General features: G+C 42.6%; 1 protein-coding gene across 6 annotated transcripts in view; it reads right to left on the bottom strand.

Moving 5' to 3' along the window:
* The window catches only part of JMJD1C (jumonji domain containing 1C), a 160,081-nt gene that overhangs the window by 36,175 nt on the left and 99,175 nt on the right, over positions 1–24,731 (bottom strand). For 3 of the 6 annotated variants that reach the window (XM_027694058.1, XM_027694062.1, XM_027694063.1), the window contains 2 exons: positions 19,817–19,930; positions 2,365–2,470 (listed from right to left, as the gene is read on the bottom strand). In XM_027694058.1, coding sequence (XP_027549859.1) covers positions 2,365–2,470; positions 19,817–19,930 — 220 coding nt within the window. Of the gene's footprint in view, positions 1–2,364; positions 2,471–19,816; positions 19,931–23,340; positions 23,426–24,115; positions 24,176–24,207; positions 24,318–24,731 lie in introns of those variants that run through there. The other 3 variants (XM_027694064.1, XM_027694061.1, XM_027694059.1) reach the window with 3 other exon arrangements.

The raw sequence follows: 24,731 nt of genomic DNA, 5'->3' as shown, positions 1-24,731 counted from the left end.
GTTAAAAATTAAAGACACTTCACTATGTTCCTTGAACTGGTTTTATTTGTCCCAAAAGCTTTCAACCTGGCCAAGTCTGGGAGGAGCCTGGGGTTTTTTTTAAACAAGGAATAAACTACTTTCCTGCCAAAGCTACAATCTCTACTGCAAAGCATGCTGCTGTGACTGCTGCCCAAAGGAAAGGTTACATGGGCCAATTTCTTACTTTAGTCTCATTCTTGTAAATAATTGGACTGGTTTCAACTAAAATTCTCCCTCCTCAAACTGGCATGTTTCTTTTCAAACATCTGGAATCTGATTTTAATGATTTTATCCAACCCTCCTCTTTCTTCAGATAAATCGCATTTTAACTGTGAGTCAACGTAGAAAATACTAAGTGAAGGTTTCAGCATGACAGACAACAAGGAAAAGGCTGGATCCTAAAGATGTTGTAGAGGATGAAGTAAGAGAATATGGTAATAACCTTAACAGATATGTCTAGACAAGGTAGAACTGAAAACGTTGCTTAAATTGCAGGGAACGAGAAAATGGTAATAATGGAGAAGGTGAAGCAAACCACAGAAGAGAAGGAAGGAGAAAAGGAGGATAACATGACTAGATCACAGCAGCTGGCACTGCCAGAGGGCTGTCTGTAAGCCACTGCAAGGGCTGTGCCAAATGCAAAGTCTCCGTGACCAGGAGCAGATTATGTCCCGGGAGAATGTGACAGCAGTCCCTGCTGCCTGACAGCCATCCCCTGGGGCGGGGGTGGTGGCACTGCCAAGGGCCTCGTGGCTGGCACGTCACTGCCCCAGGGAGCGCGTCTCCTCAGGTCACATATCACACCAGGGCAGCAAGTGCATTTCAACTGCAGCTTCTCCTGAGATGAGGAAAACTGCTCTCAAGGGACATTTGGATTAGATTCATCTCATCGTCCAAGACACTCTGCATTTGTGCACTTCTAAGCACAGAAACATCTGTTTGAGAAATTATACATATAAAGACAAAGATACAGTTCCTGCAATGATGGGAAGTAAATGAGTTGTGTGGATGGCGGGCTTGCAGTCTCATTTAGATGATAATTTCAATATTGCTGGGGCTTTGCTCAAGTATTGATTCTGTACCAGTGTAACAGAGACTTTTATAATTGCCTTATTATTGTTACTCTAATGAAATACAGTAAACAAGCTCAATTTTAGTTTCCATTTCATACAGTCCTAATTCGATTTTGCATCACCTCTCAATCCAGTTTTGGCTGCAAATTTCATCAACAGGCTATTAACTTGTGTTGCATCTGAGGATATTAAAGTAAAATCTAAAATGACTAACACCAACATACCAACTCACTATCTACATAATTCCACATGTTGCTTTTTCAGCATCCTTTTTCTGTGGCCCATAAGAATAATCACATCTAGTCAAATTAGGAACTCTGCAGAAGGAAAGGCATACGTTTTTTACTGTAACTTCAATATTAAACTTACCATATTCCTTTGGTCTTCTGATCTTAGCTTTATCAAAGAAACCAGACAGCAAGAAAACCTCAGAACCATCCTCAAATTATCTGATTATTTACTGCTTCCCTCCCAAACTTCATTTATAAAATGACTGCTTAAGCATTTTTTGTTCTGAAACTGCTTTACTGTTTGCATGGGGATTTTAGCCCAGACTGTAGAGGTTAGTTTCTGCCTCCCATTCTAGGAATGCGTCTGAAGAGCTGCCTAGAAGTCAATGAATAGATTGCAAATGCAATAGTATTTTTATTATCAGCAAGGTGGAACCAAAATAATTTCTTCTAATTCATACTAGTTTTCTTGTAACTTGAATCTACAGTGTAAATATTCTCGTATACAGCATTTGCTGCAACCTTCCAGCATTAGACTCGAGTTACAAAACTGTGATCTGAAAGGTGCTTTTCAGCCAGGGGGTGAGGGTGTGGGGTGGGGATCTGAAAGTATTCTTCATCTGTGACAGAACTGTGAAGAACTACAAGCAGAGACAGGTATCTGAGAAGTTATCACACGTAACAGTAACACTACAGAGCACAGAACAGTTTTAAACATGCCAAAATGTGTGTGGTTGCCATTCATACACACTTATTTTCACAACAAACTTCATAAAATATCTATGTTCAGACTAATGATATTCAGCTTTTGCTGTAAACACTAAAACATCAAACAAGTTAAGAACAGTCTGAAGCAGCCACCAACAAGCTTCTTACATAGTCTTGTTTTCTTGTATTAACAAATACTTCCAAAAAATAACTTCCAAGTTAGAAATATATTCTCCATTATATCACAAATGCTATGGGATGAGTCCCACACAAGTAATGGCCTTTAACTAGCTAACACAGAATATAAATAACACAATTTCCCACATAATTACCTTGCATAAAAATCTCCTGAACCTTTTGTTCCTTTACCCAGGCTTTTACCTCCTCATGTAACTGCGGGTTATCCCTGAGAACTGGGTTTAGACTGTCTACGTCGTCCTAAAGTAGAGATTAAAAAAAGAACCATATGTTATGTTTACTTGTAACATTTTTGTTTCTTTTCCTAAATGTATTTTTAAAGTACAATATTAAGTAGTTAGATGCTAATTTTACTGATTGCCTACAAATCCCTGAGTTATTTTCAGAAAAAACTTAAAAGCATAACATAGTGCTAAAAGTTATTTCATGGGAACACGGTATGTCAGGTCCCACATGTGGCCAGACTTGTAAGCTATTAATAGGATCACACTTTCATAAATACTGTCTTACTACAAGCTAAAAATGCCCTCTAAAGACTTCAGTGTTTACAGGTATGCACAAAGAATTGTTTAAATAATGATTAAATTATTTTTTAAAAAACCTGTTTTCCATATCTGTAAAATTTAATATGGACATATTGAGCATAAACATAGATACAAACCCCACAAATATAATGCGTAATGCATAAGCTGTATCTTAAGAGAAACAAGCATTCTGAGAGAAAAACCATTGCTGATTTTCAAATATGTTGGTCTTTGTTAATTAGGTCACTTCAAATAAGACACATTTTAATTTCTATTATATTCAGTTTCTGGAAAAGATTATTTTTCACTATTTGGTAGGACATCATCTGGGAAATTAAGACATTCGGTGGCACTGTCCTCCTAACACGAAAAAATTAGGCACAGAGTCTGGTTCGTATCCTTGCAAGCACGGCTTAAATCACCATCCATCTTTTGACTCCTAGAACACCTATTTCTCTGCTTTAGAGCAAACTTGCTATTTCTGTCTTTGAGGCTGTGGCAGAGAAAAAAAGCTGCACCACAGCCTGGAGACTCCTCATGCAGAAGATGGCCTTGGAAATCTGTGAGCGGCAGGAACATTCACTTGTACCAAGAGAACTTCAGACAGCTAAAATAATGAGAGCAATTCTCCACATACAAAATGTAAAATGTTTTATCAGTACTGCAGCTGAGATCAAGCAATTTCTTTCCTTGATCTCCAACGAGTTCCTTGATGTTTCACAATTTATTATGAAGAGCTCCAGCCACAGAATACAGATACAAGCAACACCCAGTGAATCGTGCATTGCTGCCAGGCCCCTCCAGTGACACGAAGCAATTTCTCTCTATTCATCTGGATGAGATTATTCTTGCTAACCCACTGATCACAGGATATCTATTTCAAATTTAAAATTCACTTCCTGACACTTGGGGATTTGCTGTGCTCCATTATGGAGAATGCATCGATGCTTCGGTTGTTAGAGAAAATTACTCTCTCTCCTTATGCTTTTGCAAAGGATATGGCCTTGGATCCAGAAGAAATGGTCAAGATGACCATTTTAATACATGTAAATTGGAACAAAGCGAAGGGAAGATCAGCAGGACCTCTACCCCAACCAGGTTAAGTATGTTGCTGGCATTACCAGAGGCACACGAGGGTCACAACCCAAATTTATTCAAGGATGACCTCTCCTGAGGCAATCTAAAAGGAGTATTAGCTATTCTGCCTACTTGTGCAAATCCATTTTTGCACTGATCCTACCTACAGAAGCAACCTCACCACTGGAAAGAGGGGATGATTTGCCAGGGGAACACAACAGACCCTGGGACTGGAGCAGTGTGATGACCATTCATCTGTCCTCCTTCCCGTGAACTCTCTTTTCACAGCAGCTGCAAGAGATTCCTGCAATAAAAATTTTCCCTCTCAGATCCACAAGCATTGGACCTAAGCGACAGACCAAGGCACTGCAAAACTGAGAGTGGCTGATTTACAAGTGCAGTTAATATGCAGATCTTGTACACTTCGAATTATTCCTTCAGTCATATCTAAGAAAATCTGTATCTTCATTTTGAGACTTACACAAGTAGGTATCGTGAAGTCAAACCTGTTACTCTTAATATTATACTACTTTTAGGAGTTCTTTATATGAAGTTTTTGAGTCTCTATGTCATCTTAAGCTACTTTTGATTTGTTTCCTGAAGGCAACAGACACTGCTGCTTTTCTTTTTTTAGATTTCACATCCTTCCTAAGCATCTTGGCCTTCTTTGAACTTGACACAGAAGATACTGGCCCATCCTACGTATAGTACATTTGAACCTTTTTTGCTCTATCTCTGAATTCAGATGCATGACATCAGTACCTTGGCTGAGAGTGCTCCATGTGAACACTTAAAAAAGGAGACTGCAGAGTCCATTTTGTACTTATTTCCTCACTCTTGGTGAAAGATGAGCTCATCTCAAAGATGAGCTACAAAAGGCACAAGTGAGGTCAAAGACCCATTACACAAACTGCATGCAGGTATGACTGGGATTATCAAAGAGAACACAAAGATTCTAAATGCACACACAATACACATTTGACATCTCAATCATGGCGGGGGGAGGAAGATACTAACAGAATAAATTCCTGAAATCTCAAAAATTCTGTTCTTTTCTGCACATATATCTAAGAAAAAAAATGTGTGCGTCATGATTTACCTTTTCCATCTTTAATCTTAAATACGGAAACCAAAACTCAGGAAATCAATTGCAAAATGTATTAAATTGTAGGACAGTGGCCTTAAGCACACCATTTCAGCACACACCACAAACCTGGCAAAAGCAGGAAGACACAGGGTGACAAGCAAGGCTGATGACTTGACATCTCTTCTGTGGTTTATACTGAAGACAAGCAGATAACTCTGCAGTGCCCAGTCCTTTTCATTTCCCTGTGTTTATATTGCTCAAGGAACAATTACTGTCTAGAGGTTTGAACCTTGGCAATTGTGACCTTCAGTTTTCCTCTCATCCTTGGTTGAAGCAGCATGATTGACAGACTAACCCACAGAAGATGTAAATGCCCTGCAGGATTTTCCTCCAGACTTTTCCTCATCTGAAAGTAGTTTTACAAACAGAAGTAAGTACGGTGGCCTCCCCTAGACTAGTTTTTCCACAAGTCCTGGAACACCTCCTCCAGAAGGATGTTAATGCTGGTTTGAAATCCTTATGCAAATCAGGATGCAAATCAAAGAAATGGGACTGCTATATTCTTCTTGAAATCTGCTGTAGGAAGCTCTTTATGTACTTCATGTGGCAGTGTCCCCTGCTCCACAAATGACTCCATACGACTCTGGGAAGAAGACAAAGGGCGTATGGGCTACAAAGATACGGTTGAGATAATCTCTCCTGCCCCTCTGAAAGACAGTCACATGAAGCAATGTGACTATCAGAAGCTTGCCAATCTATGACAAGTTTTTTACATCTTCGTTGCTATTCTTCCTTCTTTCTGTATCAAAAGAGGAATTCACTTCTGGCGGACTGGACTTTACGCTTAATTATCCGAAGAACTGGGTCAGCTGCATGTCTTTCTAGGTGATCATTCTCACATGCTGGGGACATGCTTGACTCCAAGGAAGTCCCAAGGAGGAGAGAGAATGAAATTTTCCCAAGCAACAAAGTGATCCTGTATTTTTCTGAATGTATCTGTTCTTTCCTCTGGTGCAAAATGATACAAAGCAGGTTGAAACTACAGACAATACCACCACAGGTTGAGATACCACACTGCTCTAACCAAAAAGTAGAAATTTTTGTTCAGAGAAGTATTTTCAGAGAGCTTATTCAGAGAAAAATAATTTAGCATTCAGAGTCACAGATGAACAAGTGCAGATCACTTAAAATGCTTCAAAATTCCTTTAAGATCAAACAGGAATTTCAAAGACAGTACCCACAGAAAAACAAGACAAAATTCAAATGCATAGAGAATTCTCCCACTCAAGCCCCATCCACAAAAAAATACTGCCCAAGACCCTGAGAGGTATCCCTGGACAAGCTGAACCTGCACTTTGCCCAAAGACCTACAAAGTGCCTCTGAAAGGCTCAAACCACAAAGTCCTTTTCCATTTTGGGCAGCCAGGCATGACTGTGGTGGGAACGCCTACACATTTCCACAGCTCTCTACCTTCCCCACAAGACTTGAACTACTGAAGCAAGATGTTTTCCTCAGCATTTTAAAATACTTCTCCAAGTTATTCTTCACAAAGTTGAGGGGCAGAAATGAGTTCATGGAGAGATGAAACCCAGGAGCAAAGAACAACAACCGGATTGTTTGATTCCAGTAGCTGCTCCCACCTCCAAACACAGCCTGCATGCTGCTTATAGGAGGGTATAGAAACTCTGGTCAGCTGTCAACTCTCAATTTTCAGTGAAGGAGAGGAGGAGAACTGACAGTATGCATTCCAGGTAAACCACTCCTAGAAAAACAGTGGCTTTTGGCAGTAAAAAGGCTTAAATCAGAGCCCTGAAGACTAAGTCTCAACACCTGTCACACACCAGGAACCTGCAAACATTTATTTGGGAAAGTTCCTTCCTTGGAGCTTTCCACAGTGTCTCTGCATTTGGCTTCACGCATCAAGGACATCTTTTTAATATCAGTAGGAACTCATTTCAGCTAGTGTTTTACAGAGAAAGACTAAGTAGATTTTGCAGTCCTCACAAAGGTCAACACCACATTAGTCCTCACCATCTGTGGCTTAATTAACTATAGCTTCCTCTGGCTGCTTAGAGGTTTTCTGATAATTTAGGACACGAATTAGATGAAAACTAGTACATAACCAACTTGACAGTCCTGTTTACAATGTTTACACAGTATGCAAATGGAAATAAGCATTTTGTTAGTACTTTAATGGTAGAGGGACCACATTTAAATTCAAACTGTGCAAATGAAAATCTCAAGAGATCAAAGTGTCAGAAGCCTGAACCTTCAGTGCTGTTGTTTCGTAACCAAGTATTACTTTCCATAAAATGAGTCCCCCAATCCTTTTTTTCCTTTTTGCATCAAATCATTTGTACAACTGCATGGAGCTTCAGAAATTAAATTTCAAAACTGCAGTGTGAAAAACAAGGTACAAGATAAGTCAAAACCTCCCTACTGACTGTCACAACAGTCTTCAGAGAGCAGTGGTAGCAAAAAGCATTTTTTAAAATCTACACTGCTGAGAATTCATACTAGTCCTCTAATGCCATTTTTAGAAGATGATTTTCTCCCATAAAAAAGATTAAATGTCATACCTGTACCCAGCCTCAAACACATCCATACAAATTTTTACCCCTCATTTGAAAGAAGGTCTGTACAATTCTTTCCTTCTTTTCAGTTCTTCATAACCAGCAAAATTACTTTATTTTTCTTCCTATCTCTCACTGATTGTGTCATCTGACATATGTGATTATATCACTGATCTGATTAATCTCTTTTACTGATTATAATTTTTAACAAACCTTCCATCTTAATACTGTTCTGCTTGACATCAGAGTGAGCAGGGAAAAAACCCAGGCAAACCAGAAGTGACACAAAATGTAGACAGGCAGAACACCAAAGATATTAACAAGAACATCACTTATGAATTGGTAGCATTCCTCTGCCATGCTACCAGGCTTTTTTCCAGTGGCAGAAGATGAGAATCTAACTAAAATACAGAAAAACTGGCAGCAACTGACACCCCTGAGGGTATCACCAGGCAGGCACTGCTGCTGCCACACAGACCACACCAAAACTTACAGGGAAATAATCAAATTTAGATGAGTCTAAACACAGATCTACTGTTGCTTGCCCCTTTTCTAGACACACAAGCACGCACAACCCCCTGGTAAACAGTATATTCCTTATTCCCTTCTGACAAGTGAAAGGCTACCCCAGCTGCCACGCTGCTGCAGCTGGTGGGCAGGAGGTCAGAGAGGCCCCGGAGGCTGCAGGGCGGTGCTGTGCTGCACAGTCACACCAGGAACATCTTTCCAGAGGGAACAGCTCCGGGGACACGTCAACCCGACCCTCCGTGTGGCCCCGCAACCAGGGCAGCCTCCCTCCCGCTCCAGGCTCCTCACCAAGGGCAACGCCAGCCACCAACACCGAGGCCAGAAAGCCAGAAAGGCTAGAAAGTTTTTTGGAGAGATCGTAACTTCCCAGTTTACCTTAAACGGCTTTGTCTGAGCTGAGAGAAGAGGCTTAGGCTTACCAGGCGACGCCAGCGCTTTCTATGTAAACCCAACCCACACTTGACCTATTTTCTGCTGTTCTGAGCGCACAGTCACAATTTACCTCATTCAAACCCGGCAGCTGCTGGGCTACATCTGAACCAGTTAAGTCAAGCTTGAAGGCACAGCCCTGACCCCTAAACCAGCAGCAAAGTCGAGGCGAGGTCAGCGCTGCTCACACGTGCGCGCGGGCACGGCCGCACGGCCGGGTGGTGACGCTCACCCTGCGTGCGGGGCCAGGCCACGAAACCCAGGAACTAATCCCCACCCAACCAGGGGCTCCACGGGCACTGCTCCAAGGACAAGTGTTTACAGATAGTTCGCACCACAAAGGTCAAGATTTGGGCTTATTTTCAGTGTGCGATGACAACAACTATGTTTCTGCAAGGAGAAGCTAAAACTACGAGGGGGAAAAAAGATGAGGACTACAAATTTAGTAATTTTCCAACTGTCAGTAAACTTAACATCTCTCAGGAAAAGATACCAACAATTTTTCTGTTGCTCCCCACTCTTCCCTGTGCCTAATACTTCTCCCCACACTCTCCTACCCCCTTCCTCATTTCACCTGTTCAACAATTAAAGAGTTGACACTGACTTTAAAATTTTAATTATCGGGTCTGAAAATTATGGGATCAGGATCTGCATACACTTCTCCAAGTCATGATTTCAGGCTTGAAGATGCCTCATTGCACCAATTAGTTCAGTTCTGGAAGAGTAACTCCCACCTCAAGAATACCAGAAAATTTCTTTTAAAAATACGGAAGATTATCCTATGGAAAGATATACCAAAGTTAGAACATAAACATACAGGAAAAAAATCTGACTCTTAGTCTAATATTCTCCCTGACTTTAACTTGCAAACTCAAAAAACAACATAGATATTTGCCTTCTTATGAAACTATCAATGTCTCAGGTGAAATGGGCATGCTGTAAAATTTGCATTTAACAAGTTAGTTATTCTTGTGTCTGTAGATGAGAAGCTGGTATGGAAAGGCAGAGGGGAAATCAGAGCAGCACACAGGACGAACATGCAGCAGGGAAGCAAGCAACAAGCAATGGATAAACAAAACCAAACCTGGGCTGGGCAGGTATTGTCACAAAACAGCCTAGAAACTGCTCTAGTGACATCTACAATAATTTTGCACTTAAAAATAGAGATTAAAAAAAAACAGGTGACCCTCATGCTCATGGGTTATGTTACTCTCTCTGTAAGCAGCTGGGACAATCTGGGTCAGAAAAGTAAACTCTCCCCCAGTGCCAGATACCTTTTAGCATCTCACCTAAAGACTTCCCCAAACAAGTGGCTCCCATCCACAAAGCTGGTGGGCTGTCAGCCTCCATCCAGAGCACTGTGCTGACTGACTGCACTACTTACCAGACAACAAATAAAGGTCAAGTCAACAGCACTACCCCATGTCCACCTTCTCTCTCATTTTGATGACACAGCCACGCATTTGCTCTTCTTTCATTTTCCACTGAATCACATTTCCTTCCCCTTTCTCACTGCAGGCTCCTCACATCTATCACCACCATCTCAGCAATGTGCAACTTTGATCTAATTTTGCGTTTTATCTACTCCTGAAAGAAAACAGGGAGGGAGTACTGGTCCTATCCCACTCAACCAGTAACTTCCAAGTCATGTGGTGATACTGGAACAAGCCTTTGAGTCACTAAGCAACTCACTGCCTCTATGGGAAAAGAAACCTCAAAGTGCAGACACTTCCCTGAAGCAAGCAATTAGCAGAGCGAAGTTGATGCTAACAAGGAGAGCTGCTAAGTGAGTAAATCGGAGGAATCTCTTTTGTACATTGATATTAAAATTTAAACCGAGAACCTGACACCCTGTGAATTCTGTACAGCTTTCAGAAGGTATCCAACAAGACCCCAGATGACACGAGCTGAGGGACAAGCTGTATGGATGAAGGTGTCTTTAAGCAAAAAAGAAAGCACATTCTGTTGATCACCAGTAGACTGGACTAGGGGAAATGAAGTCTAATGCACCCAGAAATCTAGCCAAGACATCAGCCATGCTCGGAGACTGACTTTACAGAAGACACATCCTACGTGCATCAGGGACAGCAGAGGTTGCCTGCTGGAACTGGCAGAGTTGGAAAGCTGTGTCCCACCACCACAGAAAACAACAGACTGGACAGTTCCTCTCCTACCGCAGTAGTTATCTCCATCACCAGCGGCATTACTCAGCAGCACAACAGTCCTGGATGAGACTATTGATAACTACGAGCTTACTCTATTGAAGGGCAAAGGTCTCTCAGAATTGTAAAACACTGTCCAACGTGTGGCAGTCTGATGGCAGCTCCTAGAACCAACACCAGCTCCCAGAAACATCCATCAGAGTGTATCGCTCCTGTGAATGACTCCCTGCTCTGTAATTTGAACTACCACTAGCTTAGATTACCAGCAGTCACAGAGCTACCTAGTCTCTTCTGTAGATATCCTCAATCCTTTTTTACTAGATATGAACTCTAGGAACATACAACTTTCCAGCTCCTTTCCCCCATAACTCATGAGGATTATGGACATAATACAAATCCTTACAAACAATAAAAATATTTAAACAATTTTTTTTTTGTCAAGAGGAAAGAATACATCAGATACCATCAAAATGTTCTTGAACCCACCTTCAGTGGAGTTTAGTCCACCAAATTACTACTGCATTAATGTTTTATTTTCAAGTGGTTTTCAGGACTTTGTTTGAGAATATGTTTCTTAGAACAGTAATACATACCACTGTTGGCCCACACGCTGATAACATGAAAGTAGTCAGAATAAAACTCATTTTTCTCACATTTTAAAAGAGTACCACTGTATTTCCACAGAACTTTTCAAAGTTAATTTCTAAGAGGATTTAAGGCAGCGCTGCACAGAAGTTGGAAAAACAGTTAGCATGTTTTCTTGCAGAATTTCATTCAGAAGAACAAACTTCTCTGGCTCCAGGAATACAGCACAGAGACTCTCTACCCTTGGTCTGGCTGGGCACACAACACCAAGCCCATCACTGTACAAGTGTGGAAATGCTTCTTCTGCTCCAAGACAGTACCAGAAGCAATGCAACCATCCTCATGTGCTTTCTTTTCCAGCAGAGAGCTCCATTCTGACCTGCTGGAGCCATTTTAGGAATTTTCCCTATAAATAACAGAGGTCTGACCAGCTGGGATGTATATCATACTTGGATTAACACTACAGCTCTCTGCAACTCCGGAGAAAGCAGTGGCTGTGCCTTTTATAGAACTGATGAATAATGGTCTTGCACAGAGGAAAGACTAAATTGCTAATCAGAAAACGGGGATGTTTCAGTTGTTGCTGCAATAAGTTCCTTGGGGTAAACTTAGGAAAGTCATTCAGTGTTTAAATTTGATACAATGTTCATCTATTTCACAATATTTTTCCATAGATAAATCTCACAGCACACAGAACCAAAAAAATTCCTAGTAAAGACATAATTCAAGATGAAACTACATCACTTGGGGAAGAAAAAAAAAAAGGAAGAAAAAAGCACTATACTCCTGCCACAGAGTCTTATGCACCCTGAAACCTGCTTTAACTTCATTTTACTGCCAGTCATGTTGACAGATACATTCAAGAAGAGGGGGATACAGGGGAAAAACAGGAAGTTAAATTTTAATTCCATTCAAAAGACAGGAAATGTTTTCTAGATTGAAGAGGGGGAGGTGTCAGTATTTACAAACAATGGTAGCAAAAAAAACCTTTATAACTACATTTAATTATCTAGTATACTGTCAAAAATAAATGCAGTTTGATCAGGAAATACACTGTACATCAAGTCCTCTACAAGCCCTTAATAAAATTATTCCAATGTCTAAGAAAATAGTAAGATTCATACTTGGTTTTAATTTTAAAAATTCAAGTTGGTATAAAATTACTTGAGTTTCTCCCCACATGTCTGTCCTGGAAAAAGAATTAGGTGCACACACCTGGAACTGCTGTAGCTCTCAATCTCTAGTAACTGTAGTTTGCTGAAGGCTGTGGAGCAGTTCCCATGAAGCTGTAATCCCAGATTACGAATTATTACTTCTATTAGTTGTAATTTCAAAAAATACATTTTGTAAGAAAAAGAGAGAAAGTGGCAGCCCTGAACAAAGGAACATTGTATCTGAGGGAGGAGTGAATGCAAATAAACCCATGAGCACTTCACCCAAAGAGCTACTGTGTTTATCAGTCAAGATAAGGCTTAATTTGGTAAGAACACATTTCAATGAAACTCAGCTTCCCCCTACTTGAAATGCAGGAATGCCTACTCTCTTCTAGCTCTGGGGACAGACTCCCATGACTACAGGAGTTTACCCTCATTCAGGGTTCTGAGTTCCCCAAAGCACTGAGGATTCCCAATCCCAACACACTGCAACTACTTCGGAAAACAAGGACACACTGGCAAAGCAGCACCTCGTTATAATGTGAAACAGACTTCTCCAGGAGCTGACTTTGTGTCTGGATTATGGAAAAGCATTGGTCAAGAACACCACGTAAGAAAAATACTTTAAACCTTCCTTTTTTTAATAAATCAAATGGAAACGTTAAGGACACAGAACCAAATATAAGGCTCCCTTCTCTTACTACTGAGTGGTATTTTTTGTGGACTTTTACTGGTGAAAAGAAGTAATCACTTATGATCAAACACAGAAAATTCCTTACCCAGAAACACTGGATGGATTGTAAATTCAGTAATCCCAGTACTGGTTTTTGAGCAGTATCAAAGTACTTCAGTGAAAGGATTTGATCCTTGCCTTCAAAGAAGAAGTAAGTTTTGTTCCATCTCTTCTGTTGTGAAATCCAAACTTGTAAATTATTTCAATGCTAGCTCCTGAAGCAGGATTAATGAAGTCAAAACATTGAACTGACTGTGATTTTTCAGAAATTATAAGAAGAATAAGTTTCTCTATGACAGCAGAAGAAGAACTGTTTCCTATGGATTTGAGAGCCATCTCCATTGTAGCAGCCTCAGCTCATCCCAGAGATCTCACAACTCTTTCCCCTTCCTCCTTGTGTACCTTCCCACAGCCTTCAGCAGTTCCCCCTGAACTTCATCCCCCAGGAGGAGCCACACTCCTGTGGCAGCTCTGTCACCCCCTGCTGACTGATGGCCTCCCTTCCACGCTGCTCATCTTCCTAAGGCTTGTCAGATCTGCCAGAACTCCGCTTCTGTGTCAAACCTTGCTGAGAGAGACAAAGAGAGTGACTAAGGCCCTCACTTCTTGATCATGGTAGAACAGAAAAGTCTGATTTTCTTCCATCTCTTTTGAGAATGAAGACAGAGAAAGTTCTCAAGAAAGAAGCTCTTTTTCAAGGGGAGACACAAATACAGGCTTAGGACGTATATGTGTATCTTGATGATGTATATCTCCCTCTGAATCTACAAATGGAGGGTGCCAATCCCTCCTCCCTCTCCCTTTGAGATGAAACCCTTCTGTCCCACACGTGTTCCTGGGAGTGAGGCCTGGGATGAGTCATCTGACCCACTTGTAGCTGGACGCAGCCCTTTGCTCCCCCTCACGCTGGAACCGCACACTTAAACACGGACGTGTCGGTAACAAGCTGTTTAGACCATCGCTCTTCATTGCACTGCCAGGGGAGGCAGCTGGACTCCTTATGGGTGGTCCAGACACCAGAGACATTGGAAAGAGCAGAGATGGTTCTCCAGCCCAATGCTGAGAAGAGTTAAGGATGCAGAAAGTTGTGTGTGCCTGGGCTGCCCGTGGAGGAACCGAAAGCAGGAGGGGAGCACATGATGTCCACCGCCGCCAGCTGGCCTGCACCAGGAGTTCCTGGGCTGCTCCTGCCAACCTCAAAGGGTGGGACCAACCCAAAAGCTCCTGCCTGCCTGTCAGTGGAGCTGCAAGTTTATGGGAAGAGCAATTTTCAGCTGCAGCAGCTATTTTTAAGCCTGAAGTTTAAAAGTAAGAGAAGTCTGAAAGATGAGTGCACATATGATTATGGGGTGCTTAAAATACAGACAGAAAAATATTATTTTATCCCTGTTTCAAGATGCTTAAAGAATTTTTTTTATGTGCACGCCGTTACTACACAAGTCCTGCTCGCCTGCTCTTACAGGCAAACAGGTCACAGAACCAAAAGCATCCAGGCCCAAAATATCCAATGCCTGCCTTTAACAAACAGAAGAGCAGAGCACTGGAGTTGCCCAATGCCCTTTGCTCAAGTCTTTACTTAATGGCATACGTGATTTCTAATAGATCAAGATTAGTGTATATTCGGTCCTGTACCTGACATACCTATTTTGTGATTAGTGAGAAAGTTTATTATTATTACTGTTTCAACAATCTTTAGGTGTGTTAGACATTTGACCTGTCAGATCTCAGATGTGCCAGGCACATTTAGAAGAAGACCAAAGTACAGGTGCCTATCACTGTGCATGTAACACCTCCCACAGGGATTTCTCATCACCCTATCTTTACATCTGCAACCTTCAGCACAGGGGAAGACAGGCAGACTGTACCATTTTGAAACACTAAAGCAACCAGGCTTGTCTTCCAAAAAAAAAAAAAAAATCTGAAGGAGAACATAAGGCCTCAAGAGATATTTCACCATAAAGAGGAACTGAAGTGTGTTCTTGATTCATTTTTAACAATTTATTTTTTTTTAAACCAAATATGTGAGAGAACCCTTTGAAGACTCCACTCACCCTTCCACTTTCTTCCTTAAGTGGTAAAATGCCCTTTGTAAGAAGTCTAATGATTGTGAAGGAAATTCATTTGAATTCTTTGTCCTGCCTCAGCTGTGCACATTTGCTCCAGTGCTGTGTGCTCAGAAATGCTTTGGAAATGCATTATCACACACATTATGTACGTATTTGGAAATATATAATCTGTCATGTACCCTGCTCTGTCCTACCCAGATACACAGCTGAAATGCACTGACTGCCTGGGCAAAGGAGAGTCTTTCCAGATCTTTCCACAAGTGTATTTTATTATGAAAAACCATGATATAAACCGCTTTTGTTATTCTTTATTTGCTTGTCCAAAGTATAATGCAGTTGACTCCAGCTGCTTTGGCCAGCAACAGCAGAATCACACACTCAGCCCAACAGTGCCCGAGACGGGTACTGCCAAACACCACCCAGACAAAAACACCACTCTGATGAGGTCACACATACCATATGCTGAGCCTTAATGCTTCACATCCCCATCTATAGTCCTTCAAGTAAACTACAATGCTTAAACAAATTAAGGCATGATTAGCTTTGCTGCTGCTTAACTTGTGTATCACAACAGACACACACATAGATGTCACAATACAAATAACTTATTATTACAGAAAACCATTTTGGTTCCAAGTATTTGAGGTCACACTTGTATGTGTAGACCTACTGTAGTTTTGCTTAAAATATTTTAATAACGAGTATATTTGAAAACATCTCAAGTTTCAGTTTATACCAAGAGCCACTATAAAACCCACTACACTTGTGATTTTTACTTAAACACACATGATACATCATGAATGCAAAGTGGAATTCATATGAAGGATCTAACTTACACATCCTATTTCAAGACTACACTTCCTACAGATACTAGTTTGACACAGAAAATGCATGTTGCAAATTTTATGTTTATCGTTTCCTGCAAAGGACAGAATTTTCATTTCATTGCTAAACAAAGCACCACGGCAAACGTTCGTATCTGCTTTATCCTCAAGATCCTCTTGTCACCACCATAAAGAACTACATGACTAAATGGTCTGACCATCCCAGATTAATGAATGAGTCACTCAGTCACACACAAGTTTCACGTAGAGAGTAATACAGTTTACATCCTCCACGAAGCAACACAGATAAAAGCCACCAGAAACAAGCTGCAGGTTGGTGTTTAAGGCACCATGCGTACAGAATCCAAGGAACTTTTACAGAGAAGGGGTAGGATTCTGAGCAGTACACACATAAGGGAAAAGACAAATCACAGGCACATCTAGCAGTAAAGAACAAATTCAGTGACAAGTGTAACAGTTGCTACAGAAAGCCTTGTGCAGACATGGAAGGCTGGTACAATGCAGCTGCATACCCTACTGTACTAAGGATATTCATCTAGCTCTTATGAAGGTTGTTGAATCTCTTAACAATTGAAACATGTTTATTTATGCAAAGAGCAGACATGGCATGGGAATGCCTGGTTCACGATTCCCCAGCGAGTCCTGCCAAAGTCTCTTTAATCTTGTTCTGGAAGAACCACTTCTGGTAACGACAGTAATTTAGTTCTTTGCCTACTCAAACTTTGTTTTTCCTGCCAAGCCTGAAAGGATGCCAAGTGTGCTGTTTTCTTTGCTTTGAGCAGTTGTCACCTTCAAACTGGACAGCAGCACCTTTTTCATGAAGCCCTTTGGCCCAACAGTTGTGTGTAACAGCACTGTGTTTCTCGATCACAACTGCTCTGAGCAGAATTCACAGCAAATGCTCTCTGCTGCCTATTACTAGTATTATGAGCATACACAACGATGGGAAAAATTACTCAGTAGTTAAGAATTGTATCTGAAGTGAAATGGAGTCTTCCCACACAGATTCAGACTTTTGTTTGTTTTGGCAGAAAGGTACTGGAATTTTAGGCACTAACAGCAAAATGCAATAAAAAGTGTTTAGGTCACCATGGTCTCTAAGGACTTCATATTGAAAATGTGCGGCCTTGAGAGCTTAAACCAAAAACTAAACACATTTCAGAAGACTCAAAGTTAACTCATCTTTGCAAAGAATGGTTCCTTAGTTCTGTCTTCAGCCCAAAAGCAGGTCAATGCTATTCCAGACAAAAAAAGGGAGCAAAAAGGCCCTTTTTTTGGGAAAAACAGATTTTTCACAGGAAGTTTACCAAATATTTATCTAGGACCCAGTTTTATGGCAAAGAAAAGGGAGGCCAAAGAAAAGGGAGATCTTCCAGAAAAAAAGGTACAAATACAAGCTACCTTGCATTAAGTGGCTGATGGCTAGGAATGTGATTTCCAGTAGGAACAAAAAATAACAAGGAAAATGAACAGAGACAATCCTCCCACTCCAGGTATCTTTCAGCAGAAAATAAAGTCTCAGTGATCAAGCTAATATTTCTGTCTAACACACTGTTGGTATGTAATCGTTTCCATAGTTAAAAAAAATAGTTTCTGTTCTCCTAAAGACATTATCATTCAGCAAAGCTCTTATCTGTACAATTAACTTGTAAAACTTAGCAATGAGATATTGCAAGGCCTTCAGAAAGACATTTCTATGAAAGACAGTTCTCAAACTTCTCATAATCATTCAAACGAAGAAATCTTTGCAGTCTCCATCAATAAGCACAATGTTATTTTATGTTTCTACATTCAATATCCAAGCAATATCCAGTTAAAATGCTGATTCGGGATGCTTTAGTACTTGAAGGAATCTCCATCAGCAAAGTTTTTGTAATGTTAAGCAGATAATTTAAGTGTCTGCCACCAAACTACTTAAGATGGACTCAGATGACCAGCCTCCATCTCGGCCTTTAACAGGCAGCGATTTGCTCCATGAGAGGGGGAAACAGCCTCATCTCTCACAGAGGTGCCCCTCTACATGTCAAACATAGGGGCCAAGAGTTAGGGAGGGGCCAAGCTTGTATCTGGAACTATTTTTGGCAAACTACTGCTTTGTACCAGTTTTTGGTCAACATCTCTTTGAGAAGTGATGTTGCTAAAGCTGTTAATTTCAGTATTATCTATCAAGACAATATGGAGCCAGCTGTTCATATGACACATTTTCAAAAATGATTCCTTCAATTGGTGTGCACCTTCCCAAGTTAAGGTGTTTCTGAGACTAATGCTCTATCAGTAAAGACTTCTTGAAGGGCCTAAAATGCACAGAGCATCACTATGCTAGTGCCAGCCAGGCCTGGCAGTAGGATTGCTCAACAAAAGGCAGCCCTTCTCATATGTTCAGTTTGTTTTGCTCAGCTCAGAAATGATCCACTGCCAAAAGGAGATTGATTACTGTTACTGGAATGAGCATTATCAGAGACATGATCTTGACATATTTCAGGCAAAGGACAGACACCAGCACCAGTATTTGCTTTGTAAAATGAATCTGGAAGATTGCAGCTGGACTCTGAGGGCGAATTTACACTTCACGGCTCAGCTGATTTAAGAGGTCACTGCTGCCAAAGGAGGATATCCCGCTCCGTGTTGCATCATCCTGACCCCCTCTGTGGAGGAAGCCGCAGCACTGGATGCACCCTGGGCTAATCCAGCTCAGCTCTCTCACATCACAGGCTTTCCCCCGCGCCGTGTCCCCCCCTCCCGTGTTTGGAAATCAGGGCTGTGCTGGTTTAGAAGGCTGAAGGTGCTGGCGCGGGGTCTGATGGTGGGAACTGTTCTTTGCAGCAGAGCCAAGCTGTTCCAGCAGCTCGAGTCATAACATGTAACCTCACCCTGACAAGAAGCATTCGACTCGTTTGGCTTCCCCACCACAGACACACAGAAGCACCAGCCTTTCCACCAACTGAACCTCCCTCTCCTTTCCCCAGGATTCTCTCTCAGCTGCTTCTCTTTTTCTAGCTCTATATTTGGTATTGGGGAAAAAAAAGCATCCTGGTGAAGCAGGAGGGAAGAAGAGGTGTCAGGACAAAATTACATAGCATTTATTCAGAGCCATCTGTTATTGCAAGTCTCAAAGTACTATTTCTGTATCACCGCAGTGTACCATCCAAGCCTTAAGGGAGAATTTATGGCTATTCTAATTGCAATCAGTTCAGCACGAGTTGAAATATCAAATATATTTCCATTTGTCACAGAAGAGATTTTTAGACCTCCTTCTGAAGCAAGGAGGGGATCACTGATTCTCTTGATCTTTAAATACACGTACATTGATATATTAATGTGTTTCTAATTAATGGAGAAGCCATAAAAAATAAGGATATTGGAAATTTAACAGACTTAAAAACAACAGCAAGAGAAATTGTTTCTTTAAAAAAAAAATAACACTTTCTGCTATTCATTCTCAGGAGAAAAAAAAAATCAGTAAGTGGGATATCACTGTATTCATGCAAAAATCTAGATATGAAAGCCCAGCTTCAGAAGGAGAAATACTATCTTATATCTGCTCTACAATTAATGGTACTGGTTAGCCTTTAAAGGGGCCAGGTATTTTATTTAAGGGTGGTTCAATAATATTAATTGCACAGTACTCCTTGACAAGATCAGCGTCACTAGAATCAGATACAGTATCCAATACAATCTTTCATAAAATAAGCAACAATCTCTGCCAATAATAGGAAATTGTTCCTGAAACACAGAACTTGACCATAACATGCACTTAAAAATAACAAAAACATGTTTTTTAAGTTAAATGAATAGTACTTATACACTAACCAAATTTCTTACCTGATAGGGCTGAAAGGCACTATCTTCAGTTATAAAATCCAGCTGTTTGTCCACAAGGAATTCTACTGCAGTAATTGAATTGTATACACTTTTTCCAACCAAGGGCTTGAATGTCTGTTGGGGGAAAAAAAAAAATTAAGAAACAAATCCCAAAGCTCAGCACACCAAGCCCCCAGAACTGTATAAACACTGATGTAATTCTTCCATCAAAACAAGTTTAAACAGAGTAACAATTACTAATTATACAAGAAAGGAGGGTTTTGTGTTCTGTCGGTTTTTTTCCTTTGTGCCGTTGGTGCAAAACCAGCTAGAAAAGGGAACTACACCTTTCATTCTTCCTTTCCCTCATTGTGCTTGAGCAAGTGTTTACCACAGCAGCTCAAAGTACAGCAGCCCCATTCCACCTCCGACACACAGCTCAGCCCGCAGATCCTCTCTCCGTGCCTGCAGGACCAGCCAGCGCAGGGTGATTACAGAGGACGCTCAAGTGGAAGCAGACTGCAGACGAGAAATCGCTCCCCCCTCCCTGCTCTGAAATCGTTCACCTTGCCTCAAGTCAACCATCTCATTTCCCTGCCCATCTCTGAACTGTTCTGACTGTGCTGCTGCCGCCCCCGCAGCCGCTCCTCCCTGCAGCAACCGGCTGCTCCAGTGCAACGCCTTCCGAGGACACGGCACCCGCTCCCGGGGATTCTGCAGCGGGGCCAGGAGGTTTCCTATTTCCTCCCATGTGCTGGGAAAGCGGCGAGGGGCTGGAGACCCTCACTGCTTACCCAGCACAGGGGAGGAAGCAGGAAACCTCCCAGCTCTGCTGCAAAAGCCAGGCACGGGCAAAGGGGAGCAGGGAGCAAGGGGCTCCTCGACGCCCCCGTACAGGCTTTTCCCAAAATACCCTGCCTGATCCAGGCGCAGCAGGATGCGGTAGGCGAGCGGGACTCGAGGGTGTCCCCCGAGAGGAGACGAGCAGGCAGCCCCCTTCCCTGCTGGCTGCGTTTCCTGGAGCAGAAGCGCGAGGAGAGCGTGACTGAGCGGGGATGTACCGACAGGGGATGAGTCAGGTGAAAAGGAAATCCCAGCGGATGGAGGGGAGAGAAAATGCCGCTCTGAAGACAGACGGGAACAGCAAGAGGAAGACACCGGTGAACAAAAGAAATGACTGGCAGAAAGAACATGCAGGATATACAAGCGACCAAAACATGGAGGGACAGAAAAAATAGAGGAAAGTTAATCTACAGGGCAAAAAAAAGCAATGAGGGAAAACAGGAAAACAAAAAAGCCCTTTGAGACCCATTCTAAATTTAAAATGCAGAAGAAAAAGACAAAGAGCAGAAACAAGAGCAGGTCAAACCACCGAGGCATTGTGCAAATGCCACACCAACCCCTGTAAAATGCTGCTATCAGTAGCTCACATGCACCACCCCGCAGCAACAGACCCCAAGTACTTACAAGGGGAGGGCAGGATCACCACGACCTATTTACAGATGGGGAAACCGAGGCACAAAGCAATCCTTTAACTTGACAAAAGCCATCTAAGCAGGGCAGCAGCAGAGCCAGTGACCTGCCCTCAGCCAGTCTGCAGGCAGCTCATGAGAGAGGCACTCAAGGTTTTATCAGGCTTCATTACCTACTTTACAAAGGTGTTGCCTCGCGATTAGGCTAAATATAGCCCAAGTCTCTCCGGAGCTTAAGCTCTGGCACTTACTAAACAAATCAGAGAATACTTCACTGGAGACACATTATACTTTCTAATAAACCTATCCAACTCCACGAATGCTCAGAGTGAGTGTACAGCATTCTTGTTTCCATTTTATTTAAGGTTTCCCTTCAGCTGTTACCCTTCCTCACACAAGCAAGAAAAAAAACCCCAAACCTCTCAGCCAGTCAGCCATCTCTACAGCAGGGTAACCAGATGAAAGGGCTGGAGGAGCAAGAGCATATGATAATATGCTAACTACAGAGTCTGAATAGTAAATAATTATTTAACCTCTAATAGCCAAGAAAGGGCCTTTGCTCTTGCATCACTTTCCTATAATGGATCTTGTATTGCTAATGGTTTGAGTTAAGAGAGGGTGGAGTCCACATCATGAAATTGCAAAGCACTGAGTGTATGAACTCACGAGCAGACAGACTTTTCTTTGAAAAAGCCAATGTTGTAGCCTTTCAGTTCTTAATTTGCCCCTGTGTCTTTCCACGCCCTATTATACTTTTTCCACGCTGGCTCCTTCCTAACTTTCTGAGCTATTATTCAGGTCAAGAAAAGTGTTTCCGACTACACACAACAGGACATACCACATCATTAGCTGAAACCAAACTGTGTGGAATGTGGCGTGCAGTTATCATTCAGGATTCAGACAACACTACAGATTAAGGTATGTGTGAGCCACTGGTTTATCTTCCTGCTGGTATTAAAAGAACTAGTTCCAAATATAGATCTGTGAGTGTGATTATTCTGAGAAGAGAAACGTAATGCCTTCTCACTTGCTTTCATAGATCTATGCCTCTAGACAGGCCAACACCCCCAAAATACGCATGTGGAGGATGCAGGCTATCCCACAAGCACAGAGCAAAAATATGTAAATAAATAAAGGAGGTGTCACACACCTCCTCCTATGTGGACGGCTGCTCAGCTGCACACAACCTGGGATTTTTCAGACACTATTAGAAAATATCCCCACTATCAAAGAACAACAAAACCCCACCCTTTAATAAAAGCAGGCCTTCTCGGGAAAGCAAAGTCCAGACTCCATCAGCTTCACAAGATAGGCAGGCCACCAGGGAAATATCCAAACTGGGACAGGTTAGGGATTCAAGAAATTTTAAGATGGAAGACGAGACTGAATTTCACACCACACATCACACATGCACAAAGAAAAACAGACTAAGAGCACAGCAGGCAAGAGTCAGCTACTAGAGGCAAGCATGTGAGGCATGTAACAACATGAAAATAGATGTAAGAAAGTCCAACATGCTCCTTGTGGACTTTCAGAGAAAAAGCTCCTTGCAGACACTCCCTCTTTCCGTTCCCAAAGTGGAGGACAACTCTAGGGAGTACCAGGCATACTGGCTGAAACCAGGAGAAACTGAACCTCTGTAAACAAAAAATCTCTTTCAAACTTGTAGTTTTTAAAAGGAAGCTTTATGCATTAACCTAACTCCCCAAAGACCACAATTAAGTAAAGGACTCAAGCACTCAATTTTAAGTCACATTTGACTTCAGCACTATTCTAAGTGGCTGCTTGGTGGGGGGAGGGAACGGCCACACTTTTTTGCCCTCCCAGATTTCCCTGCTTGGCCAAAGGGAGCTCTATGAACACACACGCTGTCTTTGGTTGCTTTGCTACCAAGTTCCCTGATGCTGAATACTTAGGGGGGCTTCTTACTCTGCCCCCTCACCCTCCCCAGTGATTTTACCCCAGCTCATGCAAGAAATAACCTGCCCATGGGAGGCAGCTGGCACAGCTCTGAGTCTGAGAACTAGACTCTGGACCTTCTGGAAATCCAAACAAATTTTTAGAAAACGTTACCATCACTTCACAGCAAACAATCACAAAACTATTCAATGGCATTCACCAAAGACAAATACAGCAGATTTACTCAGGGACTGCGTTCTCTAACGCCCAGTAACACAACTCATCTATTTACTTATCGTTCCAAAACCCCCACAGCAACCACAGGACCCACTTTCCCGAGGAAGCAGCAGTGAGCAGGCACATAGTGCGTTTTTACCTCTGCCTAGTGCCATTAAGCAGCTGGAGTGGTGCTACTCCTCCCCCAGCATGCAAGCAGGCAGCTCCCTGGCACTGGCCAGGGCTCCAGGAGCCGCCGCACCTCGGCTGCTGCAGCCCGGGCGCTGCCAGGCTGTGACACCCAGAAGGTTCAATGCAGCAAACGCTCGGGTTACAGCTGAGCTCGCAGCTGCTGCCCGGCTCATCCCGCACGTACCACCTCGCCTGCCTCGCTGGGGCGCACAGCCTGCTTAGCTGGGCACTCGAGCCTGCTCCCCACACCACAAAAGCACATCTTACTGTGCACATGTACCGCAATCACTCTTTTTTTTATTTTTTAAATCTTTCTAGAGGAATTTATGCTGTAAAGCGAACAGACTTTTAAAAAGCTAATAATACAATTAAGAAAACTATTCTTACACCGAAACCTTTAACATTCTATAGTTCTTCCTCTTGAAAGCAAGAAAATTGAAAAGATCACGTAAACTTAATCTGTAGGTGCTATTCAGTAAACTTTTCCACATATTGTTTTGCAGCCTCGCTGTTTAGTCTGCAATAGCGCAAACACTGGCACCTTTTCACTGTGACACTTCATCATTCAAAATAGCTGTAGCTCCCTTCCAGCGCCTGTTTGTTGCCATGGTTTGTACTCAAAGGCAGAATTACCAAGTGGAAAACAGCGGACAATAAATAGAGCAGATCTGACGTTAAAACCGAGCACCGGGTTTCCTCATTCGCGGACTCCCCTGCCTGCAATCCCTGCGGAAGCGGTCGTTTCCAGCCCAGGCGTTATTCCGGGCGGAACTCCCGCAGCCCGTGGCCGGGGGGGGGGCAGAAGGAAGTGCCCAGCGGGGCGCGGGGGGGCCGCGCCGGCCGGGCCCGCTGCCCGCCGGAGGTACCGCATGGCCCGCGCTCCAACGGCGGCGCCGCGCCGTTAACGGCCCGCGCCGCTCCCGCGCCGCCGTTAACGGCACAAACTTAACCGAGGAAAGAGAAAAGGAGAAAAAAAACCCAAAACACAAACCAGAACCCCCCGAACTCTCGGTGTGTGCAGAACTCCGCGCCGCCCGTCCCCCGAGGCGCGCGGGGCTCCCGCCGCTCCCGCCGTCCCCCCGCACAAAGCCGCCGCCGCCTGCTGGGTATTGCGCTGGGTCGGAAGAGCGTCGTGAAATCGCTAGTAAATCGCTAGT

This window comes from Neopelma chrysocephalum, unplaced genomic scaffold, assembly GCF_003984885.1.
Source record: "Neopelma chrysocephalum unplaced genomic scaffold, ASM398488v2 Primary Assembly neopelma1_96, whole genome shotgun sequence".
Lineage (NCBI taxonomy): Eukaryota > Metazoa > Chordata > Aves > Passeriformes > Pipridae > Neopelma > Neopelma chrysocephalum.
This window is presented reverse-complemented; position numbering and strand designations above follow the sequence as displayed.